This window comes from Osmerus eperlanus, chromosome 23 (genome assembly GCF_963692335.1).
Source record: "Osmerus eperlanus chromosome 23, fOsmEpe2.1, whole genome shotgun sequence".
In the NCBI taxonomy this organism is placed as follows: Eukaryota; Metazoa; Chordata; class Actinopteri; order Osmeriformes; family Osmeridae; genus Osmerus; species Osmerus eperlanus.
In genome coordinates this window covers 10,159,197-10,179,633 of record NC_085040.1, presented here as the reverse complement: position 1 = coordinate 10,179,633, position 20,437 = coordinate 10,159,197, and the positions used below count along the sequence as shown (strand labels likewise).

General features: G+C 38.8%; 1 protein-coding gene across 9 annotated transcripts in view; it reads right to left on the bottom strand.

Annotated features, from left to right (window-relative positions):
* Positions 1 to 2,708: 2,708 nt before the first annotated feature.
* Positions 2,709 to 20,437, bottom strand: part of dennd4c (DENN/MADD domain containing 4C) — a 186,961-nt gene continuing 169,232 nt past the window's right edge. For 2 of the 9 annotated variants that reach the window (XM_062449577.1, XM_062449580.1), the window contains exons 27-32: positions 20,203 to 20,313; positions 9,309 to 9,446; positions 8,046 to 8,163; positions 7,564 to 7,717; positions 7,046 to 7,110; positions 2,712 to 4,777 (exon numbers count right to left, since the gene is read on the bottom strand). In XM_062449577.1, coding sequence (XP_062305561.1) covers positions 4,641 to 4,777; positions 7,046 to 7,110; positions 7,564 to 7,717; positions 8,046 to 8,163; positions 9,309 to 9,446; positions 20,203 to 20,313 — 723 coding nt within the window. In that variant the 3' untranslated portion in view covers positions 2,712 to 4,640. Of the gene's footprint in view, positions 4,778 to 7,045; positions 7,111 to 7,563; positions 7,718 to 8,045; positions 8,164 to 9,308; positions 9,447 to 19,142; positions 19,266 to 20,202; positions 20,314 to 20,437 lie in introns of those variants that run through there. The other 7 variants (XR_009928275.1, XM_062449582.1, XM_062449581.1 and 4 more) reach the window with 7 other exon arrangements.

Sequence of the window (20,437 nt, the reverse complement as noted above, 5' to 3'; positions counted from 1 at the left end):
CCAGGAGAGTACCAAGAGGCAAACATATATGCTCGCAGGCGATGGAAGCAAGTGCAGTACATGTCAAACTTGTTCTGGTAACGGTGGGTTAAAGAATACTTACCTCAACTGCAGGAGCGTCAAAAATGGTTAGGAGTGAAGCGCAATCTTATGCCTGGAAAAGTAGTGCTCATAGTGGACAACACAGCACCTCGGAATTCCTGGGTTATGGGAAGAGTCCTACAATTCCAGACAAAAGAGGTTTGCGACAGGTGCGCATTAAGACAAATAGCAGTTGTCTGGATCGGCCAATAACTAAGATCTGTCTACTACAGGAGGCTGAAACTGGATGTTAGGGAGAGGAGGGTCAATGTGCCGCAGAAAATGGTAGCCCGAGCAGCTTCATGACCTGACTGTGGAAAATGGAACTCTGACGGGAGACCTAAGAGACTTTAAGAACATGCTGGACATTGACACCTTGACCTTAACTCTGAGTTTGACTGACAGACTTGACACAGAATGACGGTAAAGATCATTCTGAACCGGCCTGAGTTTTGTTGACCTCTGGCCTTAATGACTTAAGACTCAAGTAAGAAGAAGGAAGACAACACATGTATGACATGTAAAGTTGTGAGATGCATATTATGTTTTTCTTTGTTATTGGTATGTCTCCATTCAGTTTAATTGTTGGTAATTATTTTGTGTAATAACCTAAATAATTAGGGGCTGGTGTGTAGGGGCCAGGAATTATTTAGTTGTATTATTGTTTACTGTTGCGGTGTGATGGAGTCACGTGGGTATGGGCGGTGGCACTGAATTAGTGTTAAAGGGGTGATTGACTGGGTTTTTGGGGTATTTCATACTGTTCCTTAAGATCTCTGAATAGGGTATGTAACATTGGTTGGGCTGAAAATGGCCCGGGTGCTGTTCTATGCCCCCTGATACATCCAGTGAAATTTTCCCGGGAAGAAGCGCCCGGTTTTCTCCTTTTATGGTATGCTCATGAATATATAGATGAGCTGCGCGCTGATTGGTTTACAACAAGCGAAGCTGCGGAGAAAAGACGCGACACGGCCACAGCACTCAATGAAACAACGAAGGTGGAGACTTGAAATAAAAACGTACAAATAAATCTATTGTGTCTACACAACACTGTTTTCAACAGATTGACTAGATACCATTTGAAATGATTACATTAGTTGTTTCCACTTCTGTTGTCGAAGCAAACAGGATCGACTTAGGTGGGTAACGTTAGCACTAGCTACAGCTTAACAATCGTGAATCAACTCAGCTTCAGTTAGCTCTAGCTATCTTGCTGAAAAATAGATCTGAACAAACATGCATCTTGAATTGTAGATTTACATGACAACACGGGTTATGTATTTGAATGAAACACAGTCAGGAACATGAAATAACGTTAGTCCCATTGCCAAAAACTAAATCACACATTCTACCGATGCTAGATACAGGCAGGATACGTTAGCATTGCTAATAACTGTTAGCGACAACATCATACTACAGCCAGAGTATAGAAGCACGTCAATATAAGTTCTTTGCTTGCGGTTGTGATGAACATAAGGTCGGAACAGCACCTATTTTCAGCAACAGCTTCATAGCAAATCCTGATTTAAATTGTCCCCAGTTTTCGAAAGTGTCCTCGGTGAAATGGTCCGAGCAAATTAATACTTTAGCGTCACCATCTTCCCAAAGAACAAGACACTAGACAGGCATGGGTGATTGATGGGAATATCCCTATTAAGGAAGATGGTGAAAAGTGTCAGGATTCCCGGTACAGCCTGGAACACTGCATTTACGGTGGTCCATTTTTCAATATCTTTAAAACTTATTAACTTTCTTATTTGTAATTCCTGTGGAAGTACAAAGCAGCGCGCAGCTAGCTAAAAAAGTGTCGGAGATCTACGCGACCTCCGTATATGTTCCTGGACCAGAAAACCAGAGGGCGGGACAAAGTTGATGCTGCAACTTGTGACGTCACAAGTTGCACTGTTTCAAAAGCTAGCTTTTGCAAGGTGCAGTTTCAAAATAGTAGTGAGAAGTGAAATGTTGATAGGAAAGAGGTTTCAATGGACTTTGAGGTTCACTGTATGTCTATTTTACACACCAAACTGTCATTTTCAACTATGACAAGGTAAAATCAGTTTTGCAATCAATTGCCCCTTTAAAGCTCCTGTACACCTGTATGGAGGAAGAGGGGGTGAATGGGTCGCCTTACTTTTTGTTGACCGCAAACTTTTTGATCACAACATTTTTCCAGATCGCTGTAATTACTTTTGACTATGATTTTCTGAACATTCAAATACTTCAATAGGCCTACTTTTCAGCAATAAAAGCCACGTCAACGCATTCTTGGATCTCTGCAAATCTTTTCTTTTTAATAGCGCGTCAGTCGACTTTTAGTTTGTCCCATGTAGTCGCTTCATGATTGGTGAAGTAACTTAGTTTCAGTCAAGGATGTCTTAAAGTTGAATGACTACCACAACGACAAATAGATAAAAGGGTAATATATCATAAAAAAAACAGCACACAATCAGGAAGCCATTTGTGAAGTGGTATTAAATAAAAATGGATTATGAATAGGCTTGTTCTTCAATTAAACATTATTTTTTGGTGTACTTTTTAACAGTAAAGTAAAATAATGGTCTGGTATTATTTTTAAAACCTTTCAGAATATATGTTGAACCTACAGAATAGCTATAACTTCAAACAGACATTTTGGTGTGTTATTTAAGAATCATTTTTTGGGGTGTATATTTTTTATTTAATTCAATTTAAACAAAACACATTTGTATTTATAATTTGTATTAATCATTCACCATGTTACAAATCGGTCACTCCAGAAGTTATGTAGATATTAATATCTATTCTACAGAACATAACATGATCACTGAAACCATTTGCAAAGATGGGCATGTTATTATATCGTTAACATGTCGCATTTACTTCTCTGGAAAGTATTCAAATGTACTTACATTCATACATGGGGAATCATATCAACAATCAATATTAAATAAAATTATATTGTGTTGTAACATTTCTGCCAATATGTGTTGGATTCTAAATCATTTAGGTTATTCAAGACCTTCTAAATTGGTAGGTTTGTACTAAATGTATTGCATTAACATACAGTAATTTGTAGAATAACCCTTCAAGTCGTATTAGTGCAATACATATTCAGTGAACAGTAAGCCCAAAATCAAGATCTATTTACCCTTCAACCGTGCTTGATGCCGCACTTGTCAGTTTCGAGACTAAGTCACTTGAAATTGTAAGGAATGTAATGGAGGCTTATTGTCCCCTGTATTAAAAAATAGTAAGTAAATACAGGCAGACAATGTGTACAATACATGAAAACACGAAACAATTAACTTTGAATAGTTTAAATGGAAATACAATCTGCAAAATGTCTATGTTGTTGTGGTCAAAATAATTAATGTCAATATAAGATTGTGTTACTGAATATATGTTCACTGATTAAAATATTTGAAATTAAAATGCAATGTGACCTGATTTGCTTTCGAAGACAGATGTATTTGATTTATATTAGAATCCCTATTAGCAGATGAAAGATTAGCTAAAAATGAAAAATAAACAATCACAAAAAGGTTAAGGAAAAAAAAAAGTATCATATCACAGTCTATGTATAACCCCCAAATTAAGTTTAAATTGTGTAATTAGTTTTTACATGTAAATGTAAAAATGTAAATGTTGTTTAAAATGTATGATATTGTGTGATATATTTCAAATCAAATGTATTGCTACTAAATGAATAAATGTAAATGTAAATGTATTGTACAATAACAGCCATGTACAGCAATGTACTATACTACAAAAAGTATATAGTATAAGTCCTGGTGCTGTTAAGTGAAAATTGTGGGATTGATTTGTAGGCACTGTAACCTAAATTACAGATACATTTTTTAGTCTAACCTTGATATAATTACTTAGATATTTCTTCTGTTAGGCTTTCTAAACGAAAGCTGATTATATACACATATATTTTGTATTTAAGACATGTGTGCTTATATCATGGAATGTTGATCTGACTGATTGATTGTCCATGACCTCAAATCTTTCCCATCTATGTGATAAACCAACAAATACAAGACACAACAAAAACTGCTTGTACAGAAATGCATTACAACAAAATCACGACATCCATTGATAAGACCAACAAGTTATTATTTTAGTGATGACGGCATTCTGACATCAAACTACACGCAAACTGTTGAAATGTTCCCATTGTAGAAAAAGTAGTGAAACAAATAATGAGAATGGATAGAAGCTGGGACAAGCCCAGTCATACGGACATCTGCACTTTAAAGGACTAACAGCAGATTTAATTCAACTTAAAAGCTCCCTAAGGGGGAAGATAAATAAGCAGAGTTACTGACACACTGGAAAACCTATGCAGATGGATGAAAACCTTAAAAAAAAGGGTTGAAAAGTACCTTTTTAGTATCATATTTGGACTATATAAACGTGTGGAAATAATATGTTCACTGCACAAAAGTTCTCCCTTACACCAAGACCTACCACCAATCACAACAACCTATTTTCCCTCCTCCCTTGCTCTCCCTCTTGTAGATCTCCCAATGTACTTTAAGTGAGAACAACATGTGAAATTCATGAGCTGAGAAGTGTCAGATGACAGGAGCTCCAAAGAACTTAAGGCACAAGTGTACATTGTTGCTAGGAGGTTGGTCAATGCGAAGCAGGACCTTGAGCTGATCTGGGCTAAGTTCATCATAGGCTAGACGGTACTCCCTGTCGAAGGCCTCTGTAAAGACACATGAAAGACAATATGTAAAGCTTTTTATAACAAAACAATGTATTTAGAATGTGCAGTCATTCATCCATGACATCAATTTACAGTTTTTCACAATTGCTAAAACACTAAACCCCATTCTCTGAATCAGTGTTCAGTGAACTAAACCAATTTGTCAAATCAGACACTCTTTTGGCAAAACTCTAAACACATTTTGCACTGTGATGCACTTGTGCTGCAAAATGGTAAACAGACGCGGCAAACAGTAAACACAACTACAACACAGTTCTCATCTGTAAAAAACAATGACTCAAAATTGTTCACACTTGTTTCTAATGCTGGTTTGGGACAATGTCAGCTTTCACCGTGGTGTCCGTGTACGAGAATAGTTCAACATCAACCAGCATTTTTTACTGTAAATTTTTGCCTTCCACCATACAGCCCTTTTCTCAACCCAATTGAAGATTTTTTCTCTGCATGGCGGTGGAAGGTCTATGACTGAAACCCTTATACCAGGGTACATTTCCTGCGGGAATGGAATTGGCCTGTGATAACAGAGATGTGGAGTGTTTTCAAGGCTGGATACAGCACACCAGAGGGTTTTTTCTTTGTTCTTTGTTGACAGTACTAAGTTGTGATGGTTACTATAGTATGTTCAAATTAAATCAAATTTACAGTATTTGTATAGCCCTTTTTACAAGCAATGTCACAGAGGGATTCACATCCGCCCATAGAACTGCTCCTCAACCAACCTCAAGCTCAACCTTCAAGGAAGACAAGGAAAAACTCCCAGAAAAACTCACTTGAGGAGAAAAAATGTAAGAAACCTTGGGATAAGCAATTCAGGGAGGGATCCCCTCCTCCAGAAACGGTTGGTGAAAGAGAGGTGCAGAACACAGGCTAAACATAGTCATACATCAGGAAAGTGTCAATGGGTGTTGAAACACCAAAATCCAGTGTTTAAAAATCCAAAATCAATTTTCTTTATTGCTACAGTAAATTAATTTACTGTGTAAACAAACAAATTCTTCTTTACATGTAACTACATGGGGGGAGTCAGGTGGCTGAGCGGTTAGGGAATCGGGCTAGTCAGAAGGTTGCTGGTTCGATTCCCCGGCAGTGCAAAATGACGTGGTGTGTGGGCAAGGAACTTCACCCTACTTGCCTCGGGGAATGTCCCTGTACTTACTGTAAGTCGCTCTGGATAAGAGCGTCTAAATGACTTGTTAAATGACTAAATGTAAATGTACATGGCCTGGATGCTGTGTTCTCAATTTTTTGGTGTTGTGTCTAATGATTGCTCCATAGTGTTTATATAATGATTGGTTGTGTTTATGATCTAAAAGCATAGTTTGATTTTGAGCACAGGTTACATGGTTTAGGAGCGTTTGTTTGATTTTGCCAGAAGTCAGAGGTTTTGGAAATTGAGTTTGAATATTTGGTTTTGTGTTTACAGTTTTGAGAAAATGGTTGACTGTTTCAAGAAATGTGTTTTAGCAATCGTGAAAAACTGTAATTTGTTAAATGTAGTATCAAGGACATCTTTAAAAGTACAATTATTCTGTACATCATAATCGTCCATCTACATTTCAGAGTTGATTTAAAATTAAAATGTCCCAGAGATGCAATTTGGCATGCATTATGTGAAAATTATGGTTGTACATAATACATATTAATTTACAACCATAAGATGTGTAAAGCCAAAAAGGGTCACCTGTCACCAAATTATTAAGCTAATTATTGAGATAGAGTTGTCATTAAATTGATGTATTTTACTCTGGCTTAGGTAATGCACACACACAAACAATGAGTTATTAAATACAATTGTGATTTGGCAGGGGAATGATGCACCTTCCCCAAATAAGTTATTCCACTCATTTAATGAATGAGTGGAATTCCCCACCAACTTCTGAATAAATTATGCCAATAAATGTCAATTTTGCCAGCACCATTTGTCACGTGACAATAGCCTTTAGGGCCATGTCAAGAGGATGATGCACCATTTGAATAATATACACTGGTCTAAAAAGGACCCCTTAATAAAGTAGGACAATGATCCTTTTTAAAATTTTGCTGGTCTGTCTTTCCGTAATTAAGCTAATTTACAGCTAATTTATCTCAAACTACATTTTTTTACAAAAACTATAGATTTCAAATTGGCATTACTTGTGGAGCACATGGCCAATGATCTATGTGCTTGATGATCAAACATCCAACAGTCATACAGTTAGCTGTACAGTTACTGTTAGGTATAACTGTTACACCGTCCAATTAACTTACCCACATCAATGTTCTCCCGTCCCAATGCCACCAGTGCAAGAAACAGTATTTCTCTGTAGATGCTTCTGAGAGGCACAGAGAATACCCCCCCCCCCCAAAAAAAAAGAAGCGTTTTTATCATTTATTAATTATTATACCTGAAAACAATGAGGTGGTAACTATATATATATATATTCAAGGCCGTAATCATAATGTATATTGGGGGGGGGACACATCCCCCCCAATATTCAAATCTGGTCAAAATGTCTCCCCCAATATATTGATATAAAAATATAAATGTGCTACGCTACGACAGGCAACCACGCACGCTGTCCGAAATTAACATAAGAAATGTAATTCCCCCCAATGTTGATGGCTACGGCCTTGATATATATATATATATATATATATATATATATATATATATATATATATATATATATATATATATATATATATATATATATAATAAAGTACGGGACTCGACAATGAAAGTGAAAACAATAACATTTGTCAGGGGATTGTCTGAACCAACTCACCTCTGGCGTTTAACTTCCGGATGGCGTTTCACCTCTCGAATTAGCAAGTTAATGGGGCCAAAGACATCGTTGGTCTGAATGCTTCTGACAATACTATTTAGCAGGGTCCTTGTCTCCTGGTGGTCTGTTGGGGCCAATGTCCCCTTCTTCTCCCCTATAAAACAACAGCTGGAAATTGTAAACTTCATTGAAACGACAACGGTTTTCTCATCAATTTATGTTTTTAGAGATTGAAATTATTAGATTTTTATCTTACCAAAATGTAATATTATGTAAGAATGTAACAAAATATGTATCAGGATTAGTATACAATTTGATCCATTTATTTCCATTAATTTACTTAATTCCCATTAAAAAAATCTAAAATTTAAGTCTGGAAATATATATTCTTGTATTGCCTTCCCAAGGTTCTTCTTTAACTTCTACTGGTTTCCCATATCTGTGAATCCTGATGTATTTATTACGTGTTTGTGTGTACTCACACAGTGCTCTCCAGAGCTGGTAGAGTGGTTCTCCAGGTTCCTGGTGGAGGTTGATATTGTCCCACAACAGCTGCACAAATACCTGTTTACTGTCCTGAGACAGAGATGTCTGAGGGAGCTACAAAGAAGCATGGACAAATACATAAACATGCACATACAAAAATCACACACACACAAAATACGAATAGATTGTATCCATCAAACAGATCACAATTTGTCCACTATGACGGCCGTTCATGAAGGAGCTCTATTGTAAAATGTGGAGTACCGCAGGGTTCTGTCCTAGGCCCTCTGCTATATTCTCTCTAAATGCTGTCTCTAGGAAACTTAATTTGAAGTTCTGGAGAAAATCTTCAGTGCTATGCAGATGACACCCATCTATATACATGTCCCTAGAGCCTGGAGAACTACCACCAGCCTCTTGAAACATGCGTCTGTGCGATAAGAACATGTCTAAGAACATGGATAAGAACAACGGCCAATTTCGTACTTCTCAGCTCGGATAAAACATAAAGTTTGGACCGAAAAAACACAGGAAGAATCTGTCCAATCTCACCCTGAACCTTGACGGCATCAAACTCTCCCAAAGCCAGCTTGTCAAAAATCACAATGGACCCATACCTCTCATTTGAATACCATATTAAGAACATTACTGAAACAGCATTTTTCCATGTACCCAACAACTCTAAAATAAAACATTTCCCCCAAAGGATGATGCTGAAAAATGTATACATGCTTTTGTTACATCCCAATTGGACTACTGCAACATATTATTCTCTGGCCTCCCAAAGTACCTATATCAAAAATTTGCAACTGTTGCAAAATGCCAACCATATAACATTTACTCTCGCCTCTCTACAATGGCTCCCAAACCAGAGCTGATTTCAAAGTCCTGAAGTCCTACTCCTAACCTACAAATCAATATACGGATTAGCACTGCCTTACCTCTCTGGTATCCTTGCAACCTATCACCCAATAAGGAAACTATGATCCCAAGATGCTGGTTATCTGGTAGTTCCCATAATCAACAAAAAAACTGCTTGGGGCAGGGAACTTTGAAACTCCCTGTTTCAAAGGAGACTGACACCATTTCAACCTTCAAATATAGATTAAAAACCTTTTTATTTATGGCTGCTTAGATTAAACTTTAAACTTAAAAAAACATACCATAGCATAACATGAAGCATATTGTCTCCAGATTAAATTGAAAGCATCTGTATTGAAGATATAAAGAACATAATGAGAGCAAGAGAAAGAACCAACCTGTACTCCATTGTTGCAGTGTTCAGAGGTGAGAATGAGGCCTGCCAGGTTACTGGGCAGATCCAAACGATGGAAATACCACACCAGATTCCAGAAAATTATAGGATGCTGACTCAGGAATTTTTGAGTGTAGATAACCTGATATACAAACAGAAAGAATACATAAATTATTATAATTTCACCAAAATAACAGTTCAGGTAAAGACTAAGACTAACAAGAGTAGTTTGTGTTAAAGGTCCCATGACATGAAAATTTCACTCTAGGAGGTTATTTAACATTAATGAGTTCCCCCAGCCTGCCTTTGGTCCCCCAGTGGCTAGAAATGTTGATAGGTGTAAACCAAGCCCTGGGTATTCTTCTCCGCCTTTGTGAAAATGAAAGCTCAAACGCTCGGTTTTGCAAATGTTCCTCTTATGTCGTCATAAGAGGGAAGGTTACCTCCCCTTTCTCTGCTTTGCCCGCCCAGAGAATATGGCACGCCCATGAGAAACTGAGCTACGGCCGTGCGAGTGCAATATTGTTTTTTCCTCGAGAGACATCATGGCTTGCAAACGAACGAAGCATAACAGTTGCTCAGTGTTTGGATGTACAAATGAAAACCAAAGTATTTTTTTAGTTCCTTCATCCGAGCCTCTGAAGAACCAGTGTCTTAATTTTATTTTCTCTGGAAATGCGCCAACACAACTTCCCAAAGTTTTGTATGTCTGCGCCCAACATTTCAGCGACGACTGTTTCCTCAACTTGGGCCAATACAAAGCTGGCGTTGCTGATCGTCTGAAATTAAAGTCTGGATCAGTACCAACTCTCCTTGGTCCAATTACAAACCTCGGACAAGTAAGTCAACTAACGCTATATCATTTTGTTGCTTTACTGTGTAGCCTATGGAAAGGCCGTAATCATAATATATATTGGTCAAAATGTCCCCCCCAAAATATTGATATAAAAATAGAAATAAAAATATAAATGTGCTACGCTACGACAGGCAACCACACACGCGGTCCGAAATTATCATTTAAAAAAAATATTCGTCCCCCCCAATGTTGACTCCATGGCTATGGCCTTGGCCTATGGTTACCTAGCCTAGTTACCCTTAGAATGTGGCTGTAACATTAGCTCTGCAACTAACAGCCCAGTTACTGTTGCTATGTAAAGGTAGATAGCATCAAGTATGTGTGTGAATACACACACTGTAACGCGAGTGTTGTACCCTTTTGTTATTTGGATAACCGTTCTGCTGTTGGTGTTATGGCGTCGCGATATCCGCCTCTCTCCTCCTCATTAGCATTTAAAGCTACAGACACAGAAATGGCACGTCCTGAGGAAAGCTCATTGTGGGACTGCTCGTAGTGGCTGTAATTCTGCACCAAGGCAGTGAAAAGCACTATTCCTGATGCAGTGTTTAGTACCGTGTTGTCAACAAATATAGAATGAAAACAAATGATAACGCTAGGTGGGTTTCATAGACTGTAGCTACCCAGCTAACTTAATGCAAGCTTACAATGTAACTTAACGTACATTTGTGTTAGGCACTCTTGCATTTACACTATGATCACCTCGAAATAAAGTACTTGTGTTGTCAACAGTGTTGGCGGAAGTTACTCAAAAAAGTAATATATTAGTTATAACTTATTATTGTTCAGTTAGAGTAGTGTGATTAAGTTGCATTATTACTTTCTGTACAAAGTAATATTATTGGGTGTGCTATGCCTTCGGCAAGGGCACAACCTTTGTTCTCTCTCATATATATTTATTATTTTTATTTATTATTACTTTCCCACCCCTAAAAAAACTTGAATATTTGTCGGTGTCCACCTCCCTGAAATGAGTCTCTGCAGGTTGGGATGTCTGCTAGCCCGTAGTACAATTGACCGGGGTCAGCTTCTCCACGCAGGGCTCTAGACTGAGACCAAATGGTTGCATTTGGCATTGTTACTGACAATGATCACTTCCATTAAGCTTTTTTTGAATGAGACATTTCCCCCTAAAACATTTTCAAGCTTATTTAGGTATTTTTGGGGGGCATATTTTCAGTTAGCAGATGGTAATGTTTGAATCGCGATTCCATCTGAAATACTGCCGGTGACAACGTTGTTAGAATCAGCTTGTTTCAAAAGGGGTTCTTTTTTAATGAATTGATGCAATAGTAGTAGGCTAAATGCTTAAAAATATCACTAGAAGTCATAGAGGTTAGGACAATTTTTACACCGGATTGCCCATTTTCTTCCGTTTTGATGCAACTTTTCAACTGAGGCTGCTATATAGCCGAACACCATTCCCTCTTGCAGGGGAAATGACCAGACAACCGTTTCATTCTACATGTCACTCTTAGTATTTTGATTAGTAAATGAGCAGGAACAAATAGTACATTTTAGATACAGTACAGACGCAAAATATTGTTTCTTTAAAGAAGAACGTTTATTTAAAAAAACATCAAAAAGGCTTATAAATTCAAAAATAATAACATATTTGTGTGAATAAATTATACTATGTTAACCACCTCTTGGCCTAAAACACATTTCCTAAAACAAAACATATTTCTTATAGTTAAATCTATTGAACAAGGTTCAAGGATCAGAAATAATGAACAGAATAAATAAAATGACATATATATAAAAATACAAAATTTTTAATCATACTTAATGATCTGGCTTGTTTTGCATCGGCTTACACAGTCTCGCTAAACAGATGATCGTAGTGTTATGATGGGCTCAAATAAACACTCATTGCTATGTTTTACAACTGGAGGATTGACCAGAAGATTAGAAACCGTTCTCTGTCAGAATCCCAAAACATAAAAAAACGAATCAATGACCATTCACTTTACCAGCACAGCGGGGGTCAGATGGCTGAGCGGTTAAGGAGTCGGGCTATTAACCAGAAGGTTGTTGGTTCGATTCGTGGTCCGTGCAAAATGACATTGTGTCCTTGGGCAAGGCACTTCACCCTACTTGCCTTGGGGAGAATGCCCCTGTACTTACTGTAAGTCGCTCTGGATAAGTGTCTGCTAAATGACTAAATGTAATGTAAATGTACAGCGTCTCATCCAATTGAGCCATTCATAGAGCTAGATATTGCTGTGTTCAGTTACTGTTTAAAAAAAGTAAGCCGTTTCTCCTGTGGCAAGCATTGTTAGATTAGAAAAAAGTTCAACAGCTATATTCTCTGTCATTTTTTGACATACCAAGGTGAATTTTCGCACGGTACTTCAGAGGGATGTCAACTTGAAGCCTATTAGGTTTGAAAAACCATCAGTCAAAATGATATTTGATTTATTGACACAAATATATTGAGGCAATGTGGACATTTACATAAATACACCCCTTCAGCCATTTTGCATTGCATTCCTTATTCCTTTTCAAACTATAGAAAGACATGTATTCTACACATGTATACCAAGACAATTGGACTTACGGGTCAAGAAAAGAAGAGTTTTGAAGGTTGTCCCAAATTTGGACAGTACAAAAAAAATCGTAAGTCTGACGTTATGGGTCTTTGACATTTATTTGTTCCCTATTTTGGAGTACTGGGGTGCAGGGGAAATCACGTAGACTTTCTCCTGTGGCAAGCGTCAGAGTTGACCCAAGTATAAACAGCTGTAATTCAGTCATATTTTGACATATCTGTGATTGTGGTCTGAAGGTGATTGTGGTCAGAAGATGATTAAATTACATTTTCATGAAATTAGGAGAAACGGCAAACAAGGAGTTCAAAAATTTAGTTTTTTAATGAAAATTTCAAATGGCCAACGCCCAAAATGGCGGATCGGGACAAAGTCTAGGAGGAGTTAGAAAAAGTAGGCTTTTCATAAAATAAAAATGACGGAAAAACCTTCAGGACGACAATGACGTCATAGGGTCCAGTCGAATTGTCTACATCTAAGGAATCCAATGATACACCACTTAAGAAAAATGGTCTTACGGTTCAAAAGTTATGGGCGTAAACCCACCTCCAACTTTGACCCCTTGGTGGCGCTATAGTGCTTCAGTGGTCGACATGAATCTTGGTGACAATAAAAAGGAGACCGTTCCCAATCAGTGTGCCAAATTTCAAAACATTGCACCATACGGTTCTATGGGCTGCCATAGACTCCTAGTCCTAAGTATAATAATAAATATAGCTGCAAGCAGCAATGAAGGGGCCAAGAAGCAGCCTTCGATATGGAAATTCAGTAGCTAAAGAAGCAAAGCAAAACTTTTAATCAAATATTTGCTTTTTAAAAATCGCATTATACTTTTCGGCAACGTGGTGGCCCTACCCCGAAACTTTCGATTACCTTCATTGCGTTGCGCAGAAGACTTATCGAGTTTTGTAACGATAATCCGATGCGTTCGGTAAATATGTCATTTTAAGACAACATTCTAAATGGCCGACGTGGGACAGCGTAATATTTCACGACTTGGTGTGCTGCAAAGAATTAAAAGAGTCCGATCTTGTGATTTTGGGTCAAACTGTTCAGAATTTATGATGCAAGAAATCCGATGCGCTGGCTACATGTAGCAGCGTTGTATCTAAAAAGCACAATAAACCCGACTCTTTTTGAGTATAAATCCTCTGAGAATTAAATGTTATCGTTACCATTATGATTATACTGCTACTGTGGCGTACCTGGCTACGCTAAATAGATAATCCGGTATCTCGAAATGCTTGATGACTGTGGCTGGATTAGATCCTACGACCTTGCGTTTCAAAGGAGCCCATCTTATCCCAGTGAGCTATTCTCGCTGCTGGGAATTGCTGTGTTCGGTTACTTTATAAAAAAAAAGTCAGACTTTTCTCCTCTACAGCAAACAGCTGTAATTCAGTAATATTTTGAAATATCAAGGTGATTGTGGTAGGAAGGTGATTAGATTAAATGCTCGTTATGACATTTCCAAAGTTTCGTCTCCATACGGTAAACCGTCGCAGAGTCAAGGCCTCACGTCCGCTTTGGCGAGCTCTTTGTCAAAATTGTTTGCGCGTTATTTGTAAATGGTTTTACTTATCGATAAAATTCTAAATATTTTTCGTGTGCATGGTCTGAAGATGAGTTCGAAAAAGTTGGCTTTTCATAAAATACAAATGACGGAAAAACCTTCAGGATGACAATGACGCCATAGGGTTCAGTCGAATCGTCTGCATCTAAGGAATCCAATGATACCTCACAACCTAAACTTGGTGACAATCAGGAGACCGTTCCCAATCAAATGTAAAAACTTTGCACCAATCGGTTCTATGGGCTGCCATAGACTCCTAGTCCTAAGTATAATAATAATAAAACTAACAAAAACAATAGGTTCTCCAGATAATCATGGGACACTAACGTGGGACACACAAACAAACACACACAGAGATTCCTGGCATTATTAGAGAGATTAGAGATACGGACAGACTACAGAGCTTGTGACTCCTCGATTCGGCCGGCCAACCTTTATTGTTTCCACTATCTTCGCACATGACTTCCTCCTTCACAATCAAAGTCCCCCTTTTCTAACTCCTGCCTGACATTATAACAGCCCACTCAATAACATAGCTTACAATAGCATTTCTGAAATATCAAGAGTTATAAATGAGTAAATGAGCATTTTACAACCTCTTACATCTGGCTGCAATGAATATTGAAGCGCTAGACAATAACCGCTCTAATGAAATAATCACTGACTAACACAGAAATAAATTACAGATTGACGAAGGCATGTTAATTTTCTGACAGTGCCTTTTCTCCGTGCAAGAAGCCCCATGTAGAGACCATTACATGTCAGTAACAATGTCCCTGTCTGAAGGGACATTGGAGAAGGTCTTCTTCTCCAGAACTATGGAGTTTAATCAACCAAACACAGTTTGGTAATTTTTCCATCTTCTTTGGCACAATGAAACTAAAGACTTACACTGTTAAGAAAGCATGGGCCTGATCATAGAATGTGTGCAATGACAACGTTGAGACGTGTCACTTTAAAATGTATGGAATTTAAAGAATGTATAATACATTACAGTACAACTCTAGAACTGTAATCACCAGCTGCATCACAGGCACGGCACTATCTATAATTCCAGTTATTAATATTTGTGGCATCTTAATCACCGAATGCATCACGGGCACTGTGCACTAGTGAATATAACAACAGGAACAATGTTCGTATGACTTTATGAAGGATGCATGTCTTAAAGTTATGTCTTATGAAACTTAGAAGTGTGCTCAGGCTTAAACATGGTGTCCCACACAGGGTGTGGGAAGCAGGCTGTTCTTTGTGTCTTAATCTCTCCATTTCAGAAACAACCTTGAAACCGGGTGGAGATGGCACCCGAGCAGGTGGGACGCGTAGGCAAGAATAACTCCCTGATGCACGAGAGAACAAGCTCAACCCTCTTTTCATCTTTCTGTTTTAATTGCACTGTATAATATATTCTGGGGAGGGAAAAATAGCCAGTTGTACTTGGTGAACCAACTCAAACTCTGTTGCGGGTAGGAAAACGTAGACAACCCCAGAGCTCTGTACTTGTTGATTTCCAACTGCTGCATTAAAGCTGATATTATCGGACCTCTGCGACTCCAGACCACTCTTTCTAGAACACAGACTTGTGTCATTGAATACCATCATTACATATTGGAATAGACACAAAGACTTTAAATCCTTCAAATTTCAAACCCAATTGGTCAAAATATCTGTAAGTCAGTGTGCAGCCCTTTTTGCTCATGGGGAACAAAAACGTAATAAGAACCAATAATTTCAGCATGATGATTTTTTCTCTACAGTGACACTTTGTGAAAAACTTTAAAAATAACTTAAAATCTGCAACTACTCCAATTGCCTTGAGATATATGAAATACATGTCTTAAAAATGTATTTAATCCCCTGCTGATTTTGTACATTTGCCCACTGACAAAGAAATGATCAGTCTATAATTTTAATGGTAGGTTTATTTCAACAATGAGAGACAGAATAACAAAATCCAGAAAAACGCATGTAAATTTTTTTATAAATTGATTTGCATTTTAAAGGCTGAAGGGTAGGCAATGTTGTTGAAAAGCACTTTTTGTCATATTTGCCAAAAGTAACTTCACGTCTTGATAGCAACCAATATATGTAAAGGTTTGACGGTAATATGAAATCATTCCGACATCTGTGGGCGTCGCAATACAATAATAAACACGACCAATGAAAACACAAAATAACTGTCAGTCTCCCACAGTCTGGGGCTCCATGCAAGATCTCACCTCATGGAGTTGCAATGATCAGGGGAACAGTGAGGAATCAGCCCAGAACTACACGGGAGGATCTTGTCAATGACCTCAAGGTAGCTGGGACCATGGCCAAGAAAACTATTGGTAACACACTATGCCCTGAAGGACTGAAATCGAAAAAAAAAGAACTATATATATGTGTACTACTTAGCATTAACATGTGTTTCATTGAGTGGAAGATATGATCTGAATGACTAGTTGCCCATAAGTATTGTAATCAGGGTTCTAAATCAACTTTTTTGATCACCAGCCAATCAGAATTTCCACTAGCCAAATTCTTTCAGTTGAAAATAAGAACAATTATGATCATTACATTTGCATTACATTTGATCATAAAATAAATGGTATGATGCAAGGGTATGTGAAATCACCAACACGTGACTAAGTAAGGACACGATTTATTAGGTGCGTTCGACATGGACTGACTTCATGCAGCGCTGCAGCCGGCTGCAGGCGGCTGACTTGAAACAGTGAATTCTGGTTAGACTTTTTGTCCGACTTGAGACGGCGCCGAGCATAGATATATATCTATGGCGCCGAGGCTAGGTCACTGTGACGTAGCCATCAAAGTACCGTGAGATCGATTCTAGAACTGCCGGCTGTGTAGCCGAGTGCATTTTCTCAAGAGCAACTGCATGGGTTATAATGACGACACAGCTATTTCATGATTGGCCAGACTCACACACGACAACTTTGACGCGTGTTTTGTAATTATTCTGACACCTTCAGTTTCGCCAACGCTCAAATCCAGACCAAACTGTTTAATTGAATATATATTTATGTGTTAAAGAAAGGGTTTTAGTCCGCCTCTTCTCTAACGGAAAGACTAAGTTTAATTATAAATAAAGTAAAGTAAGCAAACAGCGCTTGATCGGCCATGACTGACGTCAACGCAGTAAACCACGAGAAGCTGGAATGTCCGACTTCACAAAGCTGTTTTCAACTCCTCCCGACTGCAAGCGGCTACTCTCGCCGGTCGTTTCATGCAGCCACAGTCCATGTCGAACGCACCTACTGTAAATGGCTAAAACGTCCATTTGCGATTGAGTTTGACTACTGCCCATGCATTTACAGTAACGTTTTTGTCCTAAGCAGGCATTAATTAAACCGACCTACTATACTCTTTAATAAGAACAGTGTATTTACATTACAGAAGACTGTGTCAGTAAGCAACATAATTTTTCTTTTGCGTAGACTACATGCGACAATCCTTACAAAACATGACAACGTTTTCATTGTCAAACAAGCCATTCCCGACCCGTCAGCCATTTGGCATTACATTTTCTTTTCTTAGTTTCTCTAGTGCTATCAATATCCTCATCCCCTGCCTCGTTCCTCTTCTCGCTCCCAGAAGTTTGTCCTAACCACCGCCGCCTTAAGTTAACTTTTTACTTTACTTTACTACTCTAGCTAGCCCTTATTACCTCCAATGATCCTCTATGCTTCGTTTTACTTCTTCCTTGTGTTTTCTGGTGGACGCTCCGTTCGTTTTCACGGTTTCTCGCACTGGTTTCACTTCAAACTGCGCGCAGCCAATGGGCGTATAAAACGTTATCACGTAGCATTACGGCACAGTGTTCATGGGAAACTTGGGAAGTACTGCAAGGGGGACAAATGAATGAGAACCATGCCGAGAACAGAGACTTGTGTATCATTCAAGTAATGCCTCATGTAACACCGGCCAAACTGGCTAGTGAGTTTTTATTAACACCCGCCAAAATGAATTTTAACCCGCATTTGGCGGGTTGGTGGGTGTTAATTTAGAACCATGATTGTAATGGTGCAAAAAGTCAAACTTCAGAGGCATGTTAGCAATAGCCTTTATTCAAATTAGACGGCGAGTTTTTGAAATCCATTAGCTAGTGGTACTTGGGTGCGCAGAGCTTGCAGCGTATTCGAAAGGAGTTGTTTTTGCATCCAACCATTTTGAAAAATTCTTCCAGGTACGGCCAGGGATGTAGAAGGGTTGGCTGGTCTTCCTGGCTACTTACCTCCTCGCTGGTGCTTGGTTGGGACATTTAGCTTGAGTTCTCTTGAGTCTCTGCCTCAGAAATCTTCGTAGGCTACATACGTCTTCTATTTCCTTGCTGGAGTGTGATGTAATTTGTGTCATGTGCATGTGTGATGGGTCGCGTACAAACCAATAGGGTGTCGGAATGGTATATGTTTATACTTCTCATCCAACCACAATCAAATTCCCTCTATCCGGATGGCGCGATTTATCTGTATAGTTTTTTTTTGAACGATGACAAGCCGGAATGAAAATAAGACGAACTGAAATTGGAGTAACAAGGCTATTTTTTTAAACGTAAAGAGTAGAAAGTACAGATAATTGCATGAAAGTGTAAGGAGTAGAAGTCGAAAATCGGCAGAAAAATAATTACTTCAGTGAAGTATAGATACCCCAAATTTCTACTTAAGTAAGGTTGACACCTCTGCGTTTAGATATCCATCCATTACCATCCGCTTATTCGATCAGGTCATGGTGGCAGCAGGCTAAGCAGGATGTTCCAGGCGTCCCTCTCCCCAGCAACGCTTTCCAGCTCCTCCCCAGGCCAGATGAGATATATTATGCCTCTAGCGAGTTATAGGTCTTCCCTGGGGTCACCACCCAGTTGGACGTGCCCAGAATACCTCCAAAGGAAGGCGCCCAGGAAGCATCCTAGTCAGATGTGAAGTAGCAGCGGCTCTACTCCAAACTTCCTCCGGATGTCCGAAATCCTCACCCTCTCTAAGGCTGAGCCAATGGAGGAAATTAATTTTGGCCACTTGTATCTGCGATCTTGTTCTTTTGACCACTACCCAAAGCTCATGACCATAGGCAAGGGTTTGAACGTAGATCGACTAGTAAATCAAAAGCCCTGCTTTCCAGCTCAGCTTAACTTATTTTCTTGGGGCAGCAACCCACTCCCAACCCAGAGGGAGCAGTCCACCACTTTCATGCAGAGAACCATGGCCTCAGACTTTGTGGTGCTGACCCTCATCCCAGCCACTTCACACTCAGCTGCAAACTGCCCCAGTGTCTGAGTAGAGTTTGCTTCCCTTATTACATAATGTTCACTGTCTATTAACTATCCTTATAATTGTAGATAGGCCGCCAACTTGATTAATAAAATGGGGGGGGGGGTACGTGCTGGTTGAGGGGGTACATCATGCGTCTGGATTGCATCCGGGGGGGGGGGGGGGGGGAAGCCACCTCCCTGAAATGAATCCCTGCAGGTTGGGATGTCTGCCTTCACAAATGTGTGATTTGAACATTCCAATTGAATATTTTCTGATATGAACCTCGACAAACTCTTTAGTATGGCTTCATACTAAAGCCTTCTACTAATTAGAAGGCTAGCAAGTAACATTAGCATGGTTGTAGCATTGCTAGTATGATGCTAGGTAATTTAGCCCAGCAGATAACTAAGTTAGCTAACTACCATTTCAGAAAAATACCTTGCACTGTGGGGATCGTTGGAAATATTTGAAAGTCACTTTGGTAATAGTGCTAAATGACTTTGCTAATTACTTTCTATGTAAGATTGAAAATGCAGGCTGTGGGTAACATATGCACTCATGTGGAGATCTGGGCTGTATATCATTATTTTTAGTTTTCCTTTCTAAATGAAATGCTTACATTGTGAACCAAATCTAACATTTGATTAAATGTTTGTGAATGTGTAAGATACCTGGTCTCCCTCATTCTCAAGTAGGGTTTCAAGCTCCTTACGTAGAACCAGGGGACTGAGATAAGGCACAGACACAGGTTTGGGATTGGACCTCTTCCCTCCTAGGACATCCTGAAACACACATGGAGAAGATTTAATTGTAGTAAAAAAATAAAATAATAGTATTTAAATATAAAGACAAATGGAACCTACACAGGATGTTGTAAAGATAAAAAAGAAACAAATACATTTTAGA